We start from the raw sequence: 16,467 nt of genomic DNA on the forward strand, positions 1-16,467 counted from the left end.
GCGTTATCTTTGCCTATGGAACTCTGGGTAAATTTCTACGATTCAAAACCAACTCAGTCCGTTTACGTGGAAACTATTTTTTTAAACAGCGTCAGCAGTTTGAGCTTAAACATGATCGTAGGGAATTTATTCATCAAGGCTGTATTATATAAACTTTAATCTAAAATCACAGTTGCGTTTTCCCTGGCAACCGGAAATCCAGGTTAATTTTTGCAGCAACAATCTCTACGTATAATCTCTTAAAAACTGCATGATTGAAAAATGTTGAACTTTCTACATAAATCGAAACACCTCATCATATGATGCAGTTTCTTGGGCTACGAAGATGATAACAGCCGAAAATCGTGGGATCCTCGCAACACGAATTTAATGGAATTCTTTTCTCCTTACAGTTGTTAAGTCATTTATTTCCTAATCATCAGAAACAGCGAATCTCTAAATAAAAGATGATTACTTTTCAACACTGCGTAAGCTCTTGCGCAGTGTGAACTGCTCTAATTCTGCATAAAACGTTTAGTCAGAGATGAAAGAAAAATCAAAGGGGGGCGGGAAAACCGCCATATGCATATACATCTTGAACCAACCCCATTCCGGATAAAAGATAAAATTTCAGTGGCGCAGAGTTCTAGTTCCACTAAGCCACGGACAACGTACAGCATAAGATCTCTCTATTTAACTTTGAAACAAAAAAAGGTAAGAGCAGTAATGAGATTATATGTGTAATTATATATCTGTTTACGGCGCACAATATTTTACTCATTGTAACAAGAGAAAATTTGAGATTCAAATAATATGTTTTCCGCACGCACAACAGAAAATTTTAATTAAAAACAGCATTTCGATAAATAACACAACTTACTGAATATAATTATAAGAACATGAAAATTTGGGATACAAAATCTTTGAGTTAAACTAAGCCTTTTAGTATGTTATCATCTAACTAAAATATGGCAGCAGAAAACGTGTAAGTGATCAAAGAAGACATAAACTATAGAATATTAATAATAATGACAATCAACCGTTTTAGTAGCAAACTTTAAACTGCTACTTGAGAAACCTGTTCAATTGTACGTCGGTCCAAAAAGAGAGAGGCCGCTATGAGCCTACCCAAGACAATTGACTGTATTTATTTGGTAAGCTACAATATTGACATATGACGCACGCTTATTGTATGTTTTTTAGTGTTTCGAGAGCATTACCTTGAGAATTTAGCAATCAATCATATTCCTTCATGTATTAGATTGTGAGTGTTTCGTCGCGTCGGATTTAGCCAGTGATACTTCCGCACACGACAGCAGTTTCTAATTAAACAAAAAGAAACTTAGAGAGCCCATGAAATACTCTAACATACTTCTTTTAAGAACCTCTCAAGAAGAACATTCATAAACCATACGTGCCGAGAAGCCAGAGGAGGATTGGTGACTCATTTGCATAACATACTCTGGGGAAAAGTTATGATGATTAGGAATTTAATAGACCCTTGATTGATAACAATCACGACATGAAGAAAAACTTCGTCAGGGATTTTTAAAAAAAGAAATGCTTAAAGAAAACGCAATACTTTCGATTTTTTCCTATAAAATAAAGAAAAGGTTAAAGAGCACTAAAACAGCCACCACTTGTTTTGTTTCAAATATTCTCAAAATATCTAGATTTACCTGGGTGATAAAGTCGCATGCTTTATGTACCAAATTCAATCGACAATCTCACAACCCCTTCCCCTAATCAGCCGATAAAAATGGATGCTCTCTCACATAAGGGGTGGATTGAAGTAGCTTCTGTTATATCGCCAAATGTCGAGGAAAAGATCGACGAAAAAAATTCATTCAAAGCTCCGCTGAGCATGGCGTAAACAATAACTTCAAGGTTCAATTATGACGAGTTTCTAAGACCCATACTTGGTACTTTTTTCGACTTTTTAAAATAGAAAAAACTCAAGATGCAACCTGAAACTTGCAGGATATTCTCTCTCCCTCTGTAAGTTTTCAATATTTGTCACTCAAATCAACCATGTAAGACAGGGCTACGAACCTGGTTATTGCCTCCCTTAAATGCGCTCAGTGCCTCGGTTCCTTTGTATTGTACACTTCGCTAGATAGTAATGTTGGTGTCGAAACCTCCAACTTAGCCAAAAAACTTAGGCTGCCATATGGCATTTTAGATGGCATTTTTTTTTCTTTTTCTCAATTTATCTGATCTAGAAAAAGTTCAATTCTCGGCCAATGGGCCCATGGGTGGCGGAACCAAAAAATTTGTGAGGGGGGGGGCACAACACAAGTCATTTAATGTTTTATCTCCCCCCCCTCCCACCCTGCCCTCCCCTACTTATTTTGATTACCGAGAAACTTATTGGGGGCAGGGGGCGGGGTAATTATTGGAGACACAGCGTGCTATGTCATCTCATCTTCTCCTATAGCTAAGCTTGAGAGATAAAATAATTATATTGTGTTGTACCAAGCGCCTGAACTATCGCCTTCAATTTCATGTTGTTATGTATTAGCTCGAGAACGAGAAACAAAACAAGTGTAACTAAAAGGAAAGAAGAGACTGTTATAATCGTGAATAGAATGCCTACCAGTTGTCAAACGGGCTTTTTCCATGAGAAATTAATATCCTCTTCATTTTGACGAAAAACGAAGTCAAACGAACAAAGACAAGTTTCTTCTTCATTAAAAAATTTTACCGATTATATCATCAGTTTATTCATGGGGTTTTTGCCTGCAAACAAAAGAGCAAAAAAGGAGTGGGGAATTTCCTTTCTAATTACATGAAAAAGTGCACAAAAAGTATGTTAATTAACGGAGAGTTTGTATTGGCAATTTTCTTTTATTCCAGGTTATTTGTAAAACGCTCTGACAGTTTTGGTAGATATTTACATTTTTGAAAGCTTTTGGAAGTTTGCAGGCATTATTCACATCACAAGTCATAGGAATATGATTAAAAAACTCAAAATGTAATGAAATCAAAAGGGTACAAATGTTGTTCGGTTACTCCGGGTTAAAAAGTTATAAAGTTTTGGCAGGGTTTCTAATCCACACATCGCATCGTTATTTGATGATGGGGAATGAATATAAAAATTCGATTGCTTAAAAAGATTTATGGTAAAAGTTGCTATACTCCAAGAAAAAAGTAAGTATTATATCGTGATTTATCATGCTGTTATCATAATTACACTAGACCTCACCTCGGAACTCGTAAATAGATACTCGCACAGACCTTAAATCCCTTCACGTCAAGATTAAAATCTCTTATACATAAGGGAATTCGTAGATTACGGATAACAGCTAGATCCCAAACTTTTTAGCTATGTACTTTATTAGTTCCTGAGTGTCTTGTGATCTTTTTTCTTTCTATTAAAGAGTTATTAACTATTGAAGATTCATGTCGTTTCCGTAAAAAATCGGAAAAATAAAGATGGCGATAAAAAAAAAGCAGGGGAGACAAAAATGAAATCAACAATTAGAACGTGCGTTCTGGCTGCCATCTAGCTTTGTCGCGACCGCCATCTTGTTTTGCGCGGCCGCCATCTTGTTTTCTTCTAGACAGGGCTGAGTGACAAGGTGACTCAGACTACCTTTAGGGGCGATGTTGGGTAATGTCTTCTAGTCATTACTCCTGCCCAGCTTACACGCGGCCATTACGCGATACAATAATGCGCATTTTCGAGTAGAAAAGACACTAAGTTGCAGTCTCCTTTATGAGCGTCAGCGCTGAATGTCAAGGGAACTCAGACTACCTTTAGAGGCATAAAAAAATGTCTTGATAGTCTTTTTAAAAAAGGGGCCAACAACCTCGCCTTACCATATTTGGGAAGTTGTAAACAGATGGATAGTCACCACATAATACAATAGCTTGGATAAAGAGTCGATAAACTCATCGGCAAATCCCTTTACCATATTTTTTTTATTCACGGGCCGATTCCTAAAAAGCAGGTTAGCGCTAACCCAGGTACAATGTAGCTATCTTGACATTTGATTGGATAAAAAGGGCATTTATTCCTGGGTTAGCGTTAACCTGCTTTCTAGGAACCCGGCCCAGGAAGCTAAGAAATGAGTTACACATTCTGTAACAGGAATCCCGGTACAATACATACAGTAGAAGCCGCAACGTTTTGGGGTCTAGTGCGGAGGGTGTTCATTTTCAAGTCTTTCAAGGAACTCAGGTCTACAGGCATTTCGCAAACGGTGCGCCTTTGATACCATCGACTCGACGGTGTGGTATCTCCGTCTTGTATCTGGTACAATACACGACACTACATATTACACGGCATACAATACACGGCACTTGTGGTACATATTACACGGCATACAATACACAGATTTTATAGTTTGAAGCATAACTCTTTGTCTCGTAATTTGATCAAACAAGAATCTAAATGATGAAAAAGTAAAAAAGTAATTTTCAAAAGTATTCTTTCACTGACAAGAATCTAAATGCTATAAAAAAGTAACTTTCAAAAGTATTCTCTCACTGACAAGAATCTAAATGCTATAAAAAAGTAATTTTCAAAAGTATTATCTCACTGACAAGAATCTAAATGCTATAAAAAAGTAATTTTCAAAAGTATTCTCTCACTGACAATGTTATGTACAACACACAGGCGAGATAACAATGAGCGAGTCAAACGGAAGCCTGGTGACTAATGCCACAACACCGCAGACAGGATGTCCTCCCATGAATAAACTTCTGTCGGATGAGACCTTCCGGGCGGTGAAATCCGTCGTGTTGATAGTCATCATGCTTACTGCCTTTGTAGGAAACTCGCTGGTCATCAACATCGTGTCCAGGTAAGGGAGGAGTTACATTGTATCGTTGCCAGGTAAGAGAGGGGAGGGGCGGATTGGAGGAGGAGATGGTTTTCTGCTCCTGGTATCGTGTGCAGGTAAGGGGGGAAGAGGCATTGTATCGTGTCCAGGTAGGGGGGGGGAGATGCTTTGTATCGTTGCCAGGTAAGGGAGGGGAGGGAAGGGGAGGGGAGGAGAGGGAGGGAGAGACAGAGGGAGAGACGGAGGGAGAGACGGAGGGACGGAGGGAGAGACGGAGGGACGGAGGGAGAGACGGAGGGAGGGAGATTGTTTCTCTGTTCCTGGTATCGTGTCCAGGTAAGGGGGATGCTTTGTATCGTGTTCAGGTAAGCGGGGATGGAGGGATATTGTTTCTCTTTTCCTGGTATCGTGTCCAGGTAAGGGGGATGCTTTGTATAGTGTCCAGGTAAGGGAGGGGAGGGAGGGAGATGGTTTGTCTGTTTCTGGTATCATGTCCAGTTAAGGGGATGCTTTGTATCGTGTCCAGGTAAGGGAGGGTAGGGATAATGTTTGTTTGCTCTGGCTAGGGAATTAACTTGTGGCTAGGTAAGGGGGGAGGGGATGTTGTACGGCCAAGCACGATAAGCGTATTGCACGTGATAAATAAAGAAACACTTCACCAAAAGTTTCCCTGGATAGGATGTCTTACCCAAGTTGAACCATACGCCGTTAGCAGCCATTTATTGGTACGTTAACATTTATCAAAATTCTATATTAACCAGAAACCAGCGAATGAAAAACGCGACCAACTACTTGATTGTAAATCTCGCGGTTTCTGAGCTCGTGACAGTTTGTACAACAATGGTGATGACATTCTATATAGCGCTTATTTACCCGAAAAGTATGGACTACCTCAACCAAGTGTTTGCCACGGTGATATGCAAGTTCTTTATCGCATTTCTGGATGTATTTTGCCACTCTCTGGCCATGCTGTCCTTGACGGTGATCGCGTTTGATCGGTTCTTCGGCGTCCAGTACCCTATGAGACGAACCATCACCAGGACACGAGCCAAGGTCAGAGATTTCATAGTTTAGGGAATCACGATCTACCTAAACAGGTTGTTATAATTAAGGTAAGGAGGCCATGACAGGGGAGGGGTGGGGATTACAATGTTAGAGCCGCGATAGGAGAGGAGTGGGGATTTCTGGGCAATGTAAGAGCCTTGATAGGGGACGGGTGGGGATGATAATATTAGAACCTTGATAGGGGAGGAGTGAGGATTTCTGGACAATGTTATAGCTTTGATAGGGGAGGGGCTGGGATGGCAATATTAAAACCTTGATAGGGGAGGAGTGAGGATTTCTGGACAATGTTAGAGCCTTTATAGAGGACGGGGGATTAGCAGGACAATTCTAGAGCTTTAAAGAGGAGGGCTGGGGATAACAATGTTAGGGCCTTGATGAGGGAGGAGTGGGGGAAAACAATGTTAGAGCCTTACAATGGGAGGGGTGGGGATAACAATGTTAGGGCCTTGATGAGGGAGGGATGTTGGTCCTTAATCAATGCTAAAGCCTTTCGGGGAAGGGTTGACGATTGGAACAGCAAAGGCCGTCACAACCCTAACATGCCAATTTCCATGGCTACCAGGTCATCATTGCTGTCATCTGGTTTCTTGCTTTAATTGACTCATCCCCAAACCTCTACATCTACTCGGCCGTTGAAGTTCGAGGTAAAATTGGTTGTCTCATGAACTGGGCCCCGATGCATCCCGACTCCCAAATAATCTACGTCTCCACCCAAATGGTTCTCTTCTATGCACTACCGCTAGTGGTCATGGGGATTTTGTACTCCATCACTGTCCACAAGCTCTGGGTGCGCCGTATCCCTGGCAACGTGATCGCAGCCAATCAGCGATTAGAACACAAGACAAAGGTGAATGTGTTGAAGATGTGCATCACTGTAGTGGTGACGTTTGCTCTGTTGTTGTTCCCCATCTACGTGTTACGAATCTCGGCTTTGGCGGGAAAACGGCTCTGTATCACAACATTTGAGGTATGTCTATCTGTTATTCATTCACTCACTCATTTATCCACTCATAGATTCATTCATTCATTCATTCACTCACTGATTTATTTATTCATTCCTTCATTCATCAATTCGCTTTAGTCGTTCGGTGCGCTAGTCGGTCACTGAATCACAAATCAGTTCCAAACCAATTTTATACCTTTATTTCGAGCGTGCACGCTAACGAAGACCATTTTAAACGACGGAGCATTTGCCGTGATTTGGAATTCTTACTTGGTGGAGAACGCGAGACCCGCTCGCCCTACCGCCCATCTGTCCCTCCCTATTTTTGTCCCTATGTCTGTCTGTCCTTTCATGTCTTTCCAACTGTTTGTCTGTCCGTCCGTTGTTTTTTTTTTGTCTGTCCGTCTGTCTGTTTGGCTGTCCGTATGTCTGTCTGTCAGTATGTCTGTCCGTCCGTCTGTCAGTATGTCTGTCCGTATGTCTGTCTGTCCCGTATGTCTGTCCGTCCTTTCATATGTATTTCCACCTGTTTGTCTGTCCTTATTTGTGTCTGTCCGTCCGTCTGGCTGTCCGTATGTCTGTCCGGATTTCTGTCTGTCCCGTTTTTCTGTCTGTGCGTTTGTCCGTCTGTCTCTTATAGATGATTGATACCAACAGGTGACAGAGGTTCTAGCAATGATCCCCAACACCTACTACGCCATCAACCCTGTTATCTACTTCCTGTTCAGCAAAGACTATCGCCGGGGCTTTATAGCTATCATCAAACCGTTGGTCTCCCTGTGTCATGATCATCCATTTCCGGGTCTGGCGCGTGACGTCATGAGTGTGAGAAATACTACCGCGAATGCGCATGACAATGGTGTCCAATCGCTGAGCCTCCAAACATTAGACCGGATATGACGACACGAGCTTGAAATCACATATACAAGAAAACGTTGTACACCTATTTCAATTGAGTTTGATTATACGAAAATTGAGAACAGAAAAGGTTTGGGTGTACCATGTTGTTTTCTTGTTTTAAACCGTTTTTTAGCTTCACTGAATGCTAGATAAAGATACTTGTATCATTCGGCAAGGCATTTGGCGTTTGCCATTTTCTTATATTCAACTCTAATTGGAAGGGTAAAGAGGATGTGACGTCAGATGCAGATAGAAAAGAACACCATCTTCGCAAAATATATAACATAATAATAATAAAGACTTTATTTAAAGAGGAAGCACTTAATAGCCAATTGGCTAATAACCTTGTGGCCCTCACCTAAAATATTACACACTAAAAATTTACAATTACACTTACTAAATATACATTATAAAAACATCGGAAATAAACAACAACAGCAATTATTTATTTACATCGCAGTACAGAAAAATCCAATCGATACACTTAATAATAATTCTATTATCGTACTGAGTACTGGCTGCCGCAGGCCCGTTACCAGGGAGGGAGGGGGGGGGGGGGGGGTTCGGGGCGTTGGAAGAACCCCCACCCACCACTCTACTGGAAGCTCCGCTCTTATTTAGAAACTACTACAACTACCACTACGAGGTAGGATGAGCTACATTAGAGAAAATGATCCGCTTTATGGGTAAACGAACACCCCCGCTCAAAATCCTGGCTACGGGCCTGTGCCGTAAATAGCTAATCGAGTCCGACGCCAACTAAAGGCTTACTGATGTCTACAATAGATATAAAAGAGTCAAACCAACAACTAAAGGCTAACTGATGTCTACAACAGATAATAGAGTCCAACCGCCAACTAGAAGCCATCTCAGGCTAAGTCCTGTTAGTATCATGTATCAGTTGCAAGGCTTTCAAAGCGAATAAGAAATCTTCTCTCTAGAAAAGGACGTCAGGAGTAGATACCCTTCTAGAACAGAGACTTGACAGGGATAAATGCGTGCTGTATCATAGTCCACTTATCCGTGTCACAACTTTGATCTTTCGCGCTCTTTATTCCGATATGATACTATTTCACTATTATCAAAATTCAGGGCTTTTTGTGAGTCGGAGTACATTTACATTACATTTCTTGTAATCTTGAGCAGAAAACAAAAGCCTAATGGATGTGTCGTCCCACACACGGCTAGACATGGTTCTTCTCCAGTGGTTTCCCCGGTGACCGGGAATGGAACCCCTGATGCCAGTCAAACCGATGGGCGTGGTTTCCTTAGATCCCGGGGTCTCGCGGCAAACGAATCCAAAGTGTATTGCCATATCGTTATATCGAGGTTCCACTGTATTGCCATATCGTTATATCGAGGTTCCACTGTATTGACGTATCGTTATATCGAGGTTCCACTGTATTGCCATATCGTTATATCGAGGTTCCACTGTATCGCCATATCGTTATATCGAGGTTCCACTGTATTGCCGTATCGTTATATCGAGGTTCAACTGTATTGCCACATCGTTATATCGAGGTTCCACTGTATTGCCACATCGTTATATAGATGTTCCACTGTATTGCCGTATTGTTATATAGATGTTCCACTGTATTGCCGTATTGTTATATAGATGTTCCACTGTATTGCCGTATTGTTATATCGATGTTCCACTGTATTGCCGTATTGTTATATCGATGTTCCACTGTATTGCCGTATCGTTGTATCGAGGCACAGGCTTACCAACCTCTCAGTCAGTCTCCAGTAAATCCCAGTTACTAGCTCGAATATTTTTAACGCGCAATCCCTCAACTGCTTAAACGTTAGAAATACCGCTTATTCTAAATAAATACACATCACAAAGCAACGAGAGTTTTTTGTGACCTTTATTCTAGGATATAAGACAGTTATAGGACAATTACAGGATGTGATCAATCGTGAAAATATTCGAGCTAGTTACTGGGATTGACTGGAGACTGACTGAGAGGTTGGTAAGCCTGTGATAGAGGTTCACTGTGTTGGCATAGAAGTCCAGTCTGAATAATTAGGCGGTACATCGCTGATGAGATATGGAATCACATTTCGAGGGCGCCAATAGCTGCTTGAGGCCTTCTTTTATCTACAGCATCTCTAATATAACCATTATGAGAACAAACCTTTAGCTCAGTGATATAATAAAGCATGTCGGCGAGAGCAGCAGCAGCACTCAACGGCTCTGATGCCATAAGTATGAGTGTAGAATTTGTCATCAAAGCGTTAGCTATAGCTATTGCACCCTCGTCTCCGATATTACTTTCATATAGATGGAGTTCCTTGAGTGTAGAATTTGTCATCAAAGCCTCAGCTATAGCTTTTGCACCCTCGTCTCCGATGTTTTTACCTTCAAGATCGAGTTTCTTGAGGGTAGAATTTGTCATCAAAGCGTTAGCTATAGCTATTGCACCCTCGTCTCCGATTTGATAAAGGCATAATCTGAATGTTTCTAGCAACTGGTTCTTGGAAAGCATCTCTGCAATTGCAATAGCACCTTTGCTTGATATCTGATTCGACGAAAGATCTAAATCGATCAGTGATGGTTTGTGTAGCTGTGTCCTGGCGAGAGCAGCTATACCTTCATCATCAAATTTACTGTGTCTCATGTTCAATTGTTCAATTGTTTTGTTTTCTGAAAACAAATCTGCAACATCAGAATCCATGGCAATATTATAAAGGTCCAATCTCTTAATTGATGTATTTTCCTTTAATGCCTTGGTAATCAAGCCAGAATCAGGGTTATACTCTTCGCTAGAAAGGTGTAACGCCTTTATGGAGTTATTTGCAGAGAGAGCCCTCGCAAAGTCACTCCACGCATTATGAGTTAGGCTACGACTAATCTTCAGATTCAGCTCTTCTATCAATGAACGGTGTTCTATCACCTCTGCAAGTTTCATCAGCAACTCATCAGAAGTAACTTTCATATTAAAGCTCAATCTCATTGGTGACGTTCTTTTGTGTATTGCATCAAGTACATAATACGTAACATCGCCGTCAATCCAGAATTCGCTCAAATCGAGTCTTTCTATAACCTTGTTTTGTGTTATCATCTTCGCAACCTCCTCATGCTCGTGGAGATCATAACAATAATCAGAACTATAATAAAGCTTCAGGATCTTTACAGATTTGTTGTGTTGAAGAGCATTAATGACCCCGCCAATCAGGTTTTTTGGATGGCAAACTAACCTTTCTATCACATTGTTATGTGAGAGCAAATCTGCCAACGCATCATTAACAGCTGCGATGTCTTCGGCGATGTCTTCGAAATTCGAACCTAATAGTTCTAGAGTTTTTATGGACACGCACTCCTTGATACCTGTCAAGACCTCTACTAGTCCTTTTTGACTGTCGTACAACCATAGCCGTAGCTCTGTAATACCCGAGATCTTATTCACCTGGGTGCCACCTGCATTATCACGACTCGAAGAAGCAGAAGGTCCACGTAGCACTTTGTCCTTTGTAGGTCGGTAAGACAACCAGTAACACAGACCGGATACAGCCTTGGAGGACATATCTTCAGGTCCGATATGAATCTGCTGTGGAAGTAGGTCGATGACGTCATCGGGAATGCATTGATCACCACACTTTAACTCGTGTAAACATTCACAAATCAAATATAATAAACTATCATATATTAGCTCGTTTACTTTTAGTATCTGCGCGAGGCATTTGACCGCAACACAAGCCCTGTATGGACCAATCATAGAGGCCAAATCATACTCTATTAATGTACCCAATAAAACGCCAGAAACAACTACACTCGCGTCACCTTCTGCCAAGCGATTCGCAATAAATAAAGCCGCCAAGTAATCTTGTAGGGATTTATGTACAAAGGAAAACGTGACTTCGGTACATCGGATTTTCTTTGTTGCTTTGTTCTTGAACAGTATACCCAGGTCAGCAAGAAATTGTGGTAATTCCTTTGCCGTAAAACATAACTTTTCTTCCAAAAGTGCTTTGTAAGCGTACTTTCCCAACAGTAAAAGATTCTCATTCATCCAGCTTTCAAGTTCACACTCCTTGACGTCTAGGCCTTTACCAGCCTTGTACCTTCTACCGATGCAGAAAAAGATATCTTTGTACAACGTGGTGATATCTATGCTTGTCTGTAAAGTGAGACGTTCTTTGTTGTCATCAAAGGCCAAGCAAAGCATAGCAGTATGGAGGGGGTTACAAACAAGGTCATGCGAATGTCTAACTGTCACCCAGGGCAAGACGCGATGATAACGGAAAACAAGAGACGACAGCTGTTCGGCAACTTCAGGAGATGAGATAAAGTAGTCCTTGATAAACTGTTCAGCATTGCTCAAATCCCATCCCTTTATTTCAAGTGTCCTGTCAAAACAGTTTTTCAACTCTTGCGGTATCTGATTCATGCGACTAGTGACAATGACATAGCATTGTTTTAGCACTTTCTTAGCATTGATTATCATATCAAGTGGTCCCTTTGAACAACTCGGGAGTTCGTCGTACCCATCGAGAACGAAAGCGATGTGCTCTTCATTGTCACCGATGTATCTGATGATTCTCTCCTGGTCCCCTTCTGAATAATTATCGGGGATCGCATGACGGATAACATCTCTCCAGTCGCTGACATCTACTAAATCACGACATTGCAGCAACAATACGACTTTGATGTCTTCCGGAAAGGATGATTCTAAAATAAGAAAACGTCGACACATCAGACTCGACAAATACCTAATCTAAATAAAAAACTAAAAATTGCTTACCCTCTAATTAAAATTTCAAGGTAAAAAAGTGCAGATATTCCTGAAAAGTTCTTAGAATTCAAATGAAGACGTTAACTGTCTTTAGAGGAAGGGGGCGAAAATTGGCGGGAGGGGTGGGTAGTGGTTTCAGGGGGAGGGTACTTGGTTGTTTCAAATTCTTAAGCCCTATTTATAAGAACGCGGGGGATAAAAGTGCTCCCTTTCAAACCTAAAATTATGATATTCGATAATGATAAACTATCTAGATCGAGCCGAGTGTAAGAATTTTGTCAAGTATCTCGGAATGCTTCTTGATGAGAATCTCTCCTTTAAAAAATCATATAAATCAAATTACAACTAAAATAAGTGAAACAGTTGGACTTATCGCAAAAATTAGGCATTTTCTTTCGCGCAAAATACTTTTACAAATATACAAGTCCCTAATTGTGCCATATATATCTTACGCAATATCAGTTTGGGGACCGTCTGACAAATGTCATACGAAAAAAATTCTTTTATTGCAAAAGCGAGCTCTGCGATTCATGAACGTTGCAGAAAGACGAGACCAAGCAGTCCCGGCTTTCCTTGATGCAGATATTCTACAGATAAATTTTCTTTATTTCGAAAATATATGAAACCTAATGCATGATGTTCGAAATTGTATAGCACCTAGGAACATCGAACTTTTCACGGATACTAAAAAAGGTTTATTTATATAACACTAGATCACCGACATCTAATAATTTTTATATGAAACATGCAAAACTCCAGCTCCAATACAAATCATTTTCCAGGCTTAGCGCAAGGCTATGAAATGAGCTACCAGCTTCCCTAAAAGAAAATGGCAAAAAAGCATTCAAAACGAAATTACACAAAAAACTCCTTGAGTCTTAAAGCGAATTTGCGTCTTAAAGCAAATTGATGACTACGTTGATATATAACATATAAGCAAAGCTATTCAATCTCGATAGGGCAATTTCAACGTAGGATACTGTTTTTATGACTAATGAACAACTTTGATATATTCCTCCAACAAACATTGCTCTCTACAGGAAAACTAAACTCCTCTAATTTTTTTTTATGTTCTGTAAACCTGTTTGTCTTGCTCGTCTTCACAATGTGGTGTTTGTTCGGTGGGATAGGGTGCGTTTCGGTGTGGTACGAGGCGTTGGGCGGGAAGTGGTGTAGTGTGAAATAATAAAACATGATGAGTTGGGGTGTTGTGGGTGTGGTGCGGTGGGTGTTGAGGGTTTGGATGGGATGTGGTTGGGTTTGCTTATACGTTATCCCTTGGTTGAAATCAATCGGCCAAGGTACAAGAAATCTATAAGTATGCGCGCGCTAACCATTACCTACTTTCACTTCCACCTACCTCAACTACCGGCATGCAGCGCGCACTTCGTTTGATGTTGTAGGCTTGAAAAAGCGCTGCATTCTTGTAGTTGAGGTAGGTGTCTATGGTTATGCGCGCGCACTTATAGCTGGAATGGCCTATAACAGCAACAGCAATACAAAGTGGAACGGGTGGCGGGGTTAGGGGGGGGGGGGGGGGTAGTTGCAATACGAGGGAACTTGGAATGAAAAGAGCGTGGGACGAAAAAGCTGGCAAAACTAGTTTATTTTTACCAAGTAGTACTCGCCACAGCACAAGGCGAGGAAGACAAACGTCGCGTAAACAAGCAATAGGGAGCAATACCGAAGATACATTTAGAAGATACTGGGGGCACAGATACGACCCCGCTGGACCCCACTGGGTCACCCCCAGTAACCCGCCCCAGGTTGACATGGAGTGAAATGAGGTTGGTTTGTGGTGAGATGGGTGTTGTGAGTTGGTTTATGGTGAGGTGGGTGTTGTGAGTTGGTATGTGGTGAGGTGGGTGTTGTGAGTTGGTTTATGGTGAGGTGGGTGTGGTGAGTTGGTTTGTGGTGAGGTGGGTGTTGTGAGTTGGTTTATGGTGTGATGGGTGTTGTGATTTGGTATGTGGTGAAGTGGGTGTTGTGAGTTGGTTTGTGGCGAGGTGGGTGTTGTGAGTTGGTTTGTGGTGAGGTGGGTGTTGTGTTATTGTGGTGAGGTGTGTTTTGTGAGTTGGTTTGTGGTGAGATGGATGTTGTGAGTTGGTTTGTGGTGGGGTGGGTGGTAAATGATGGCTTTTCCTGTTGATAAAGCTATTCCAGTATTGTAGGGAAAGGGTATTTTAGAAGCTTGAGTAAGGTTATTTTTGTTACATACCGCATGGTTCTGAGTTCTGGAGAAGTGCCCAGGAGTTGACGAGCTTCTTACAGAACGACGTTTTTCCAACTCCAGGGTTCCCTTCAAGGAGGACTCTGCGGGTTTTCCTTCTTGGCCCTGACTCAAACAAATTCCCCATTTCCACCTTTGAGCCGTCTTTAGCAGTAACGTCAGGCTCTTTGTACATTTTTTCGAGAGAAAAATGAGGTTCGAACTCAAGCCAGGGCAGCGGGGTGATTTGCGAGGTATCTCCAGATGTGTACTCTTCTATAAGACAGCTCCTCCACCTATTTACCACTGAAGAAAGTAAACGTACATAATGATATGGCAAGGAAATTTGAAATATATGTTATAGAGACAAATAACGTAACTACGTTAATTTGGCATAAGAAAAATGTTTATCACTTCTGCTTTGTCTCCATGCTGCGACTGGAAGTATGACTAGCTTTTTGCAAAATTTTGGTCTTTGGTAGAATATGCATGTGCGCAGTGGGGGGGAGGGGTTTGTGATGGTGCGGGGGAAGGGGGGGTCGGTCGAAAGGGATGACTGATGAAGCTCCATTATCCTCCTTCAGTTAAATGCGAATACAGGTACCTGTGATAACTTTGTAGTACGCAGCCCACAACATTTATGATAATCATTGCAACCTTGCAATGTAACATGTATAATAATGATTTTCTTTACATTGTAATATAATTATTTTTGTGTTATCCTTCTCCTCACTGCTATTCCCTTGAAAAATTGAAGAAGACACGGACATTGATGCCCCCCCCCCCCCCCCCCCCAGCGCTGGAAAATACAATACGATGCGCAAGAATGACCACTTTCCAGTGAACTTCTATGCAAACAGTTATGATAGAAGTAGAATACGAACAACTGGATACAGCATCAACTGCATTGTCTGTACTTTTGCAGGATCGTCCTGCTCAGCGCGTCATTTCTAGATGACCACATACCTTTCTCCTGTTTTGCGAGCTCGGCCCTTTCAGCCAGATCCGGGTATTTATTCGTCACATCATCAAGCTTTTGGTGCATTTCTTTGAATTCCTGGTGAAAAGTTTGACTCACATCGTTGACTTGCTTGCTCACACCGTGGACATCATCTCTTACACTTTTCTCTGAATTCTGAATCTTCTTGCTGACACTCTTCACTGAATCCTGGATCTCCTTGCTGATACTCTTCTTTGAATCCTTGATTTCCTTGCTAACAACATTCCCCACGTCTCGTGTTTCTCGGAGCAAGTTGACATCTGCCTCCCGAAATTCTTCAAGTAATGCTACATAGTCGGTAGCTCCTGATGGGCGTGTCTTAAGATCGTCTATTTCATCTGCACTGATGCCAAGAGTGACGAGAGCAAGAGATATCTTTTTCCAGTAGTCTCCAAACTCCGCATCATCAAAAGCTGCAGCATTGACATGCCCATATAGCTCATTCCTGTAGAACTTGATTCTAACAAGGTTGGCTTCAAGAGAGTTATCGGTCGTGTTCGGCAATGTATCCCACCCTGTAGCAGGAGGCGACAGGGAGGGACAAATGCTCCTCAAGAGGACAAAAAGAAGAGTGATGTCAAAATCCTGTAGGCTTGGTGATCCAGTGGGTGGGTATAGTTTATACCACTGCTTGTCAGTGAGTATCTTCTTTTTGCCTCTTGGAGGTTTCCATAAGCCATACAGTGTTCTTCGGTGGTGACTCAAGGAAGCGCTAAGGGAAGGGTGGAGCCGATTGAACACGATTCTAAGCGCTTCTGTCCCGCCATCAATGAGAAGACGCGAGAGTCTTGAGAAGTTCTCCGATTCTTTATTGATTGGGAACCTGCCTGTCATCAGAGCGACGGCTG

General features: G+C 41.6%; 2 protein-coding genes across 6 annotated transcripts in view; one reads left to right on the forward strand and one right to left on the reverse strand.

Annotated features, from left to right (window-relative positions):
- The first annotated feature begins 545 nt into the window (after nucleotides 1-545).
- Nucleotides 546-7,773, forward strand: LOC116619740 (substance-P receptor-like). Its single transcript, XM_048722921.1, has 5 exons — nucleotides 546-693; nucleotides 4,601-4,787; nucleotides 5,528-5,819; nucleotides 6,394-6,798; nucleotides 7,432-7,773. Exons 2-5 carry the CDS (start codon nucleotides 4,612-4,614, stop codon nucleotides 7,672-7,674), a joined length of 1,116 nt encoding a protein of 371 aa, XP_048578878.1. The 5' UTR covers nucleotides 546-693; nucleotides 4,601-4,611; the 3' UTR covers nucleotides 7,675-7,773.
- Nucleotides 7,774-8,098: 325 nt separating this feature from the next.
- LOC116619720 (protein NLRC3) overlaps nucleotides 8,099-16,467 on the reverse strand; it is an 85,281-nt gene continuing 76,912 nt past the window's right edge. For 3 of the 5 annotated variants that reach the window (XM_048722916.1, XM_048722918.1, XM_048722917.1), the window contains exons 4-5: nucleotides 14,629-14,925; nucleotides 8,099-12,346 (exon numbers count right to left, since the gene is read on the reverse strand). In XM_048722916.1, coding sequence (XP_048578873.1) covers nucleotides 9,732-12,346; nucleotides 14,629-14,925 — 2,912 coding nt within the window. In that variant the 3' untranslated portion in view covers nucleotides 8,099-9,731. Of the gene's footprint in view, nucleotides 12,347-14,628; nucleotides 14,926-15,585; nucleotides 16,465-16,467 lie in introns of all 5 variants that reach the window. The other 2 variants (XM_048722920.1, XM_048722919.1) reach the window with 1 other exon arrangement.

Source organism: Nematostella vectensis, chromosome 15 (genome assembly GCF_932526225.1).
Source record: "Nematostella vectensis chromosome 15, jaNemVect1.1, whole genome shotgun sequence".
NCBI lineage: Eukaryota > Metazoa > Cnidaria > Anthozoa > Actiniaria > Edwardsiidae > Nematostella > Nematostella vectensis.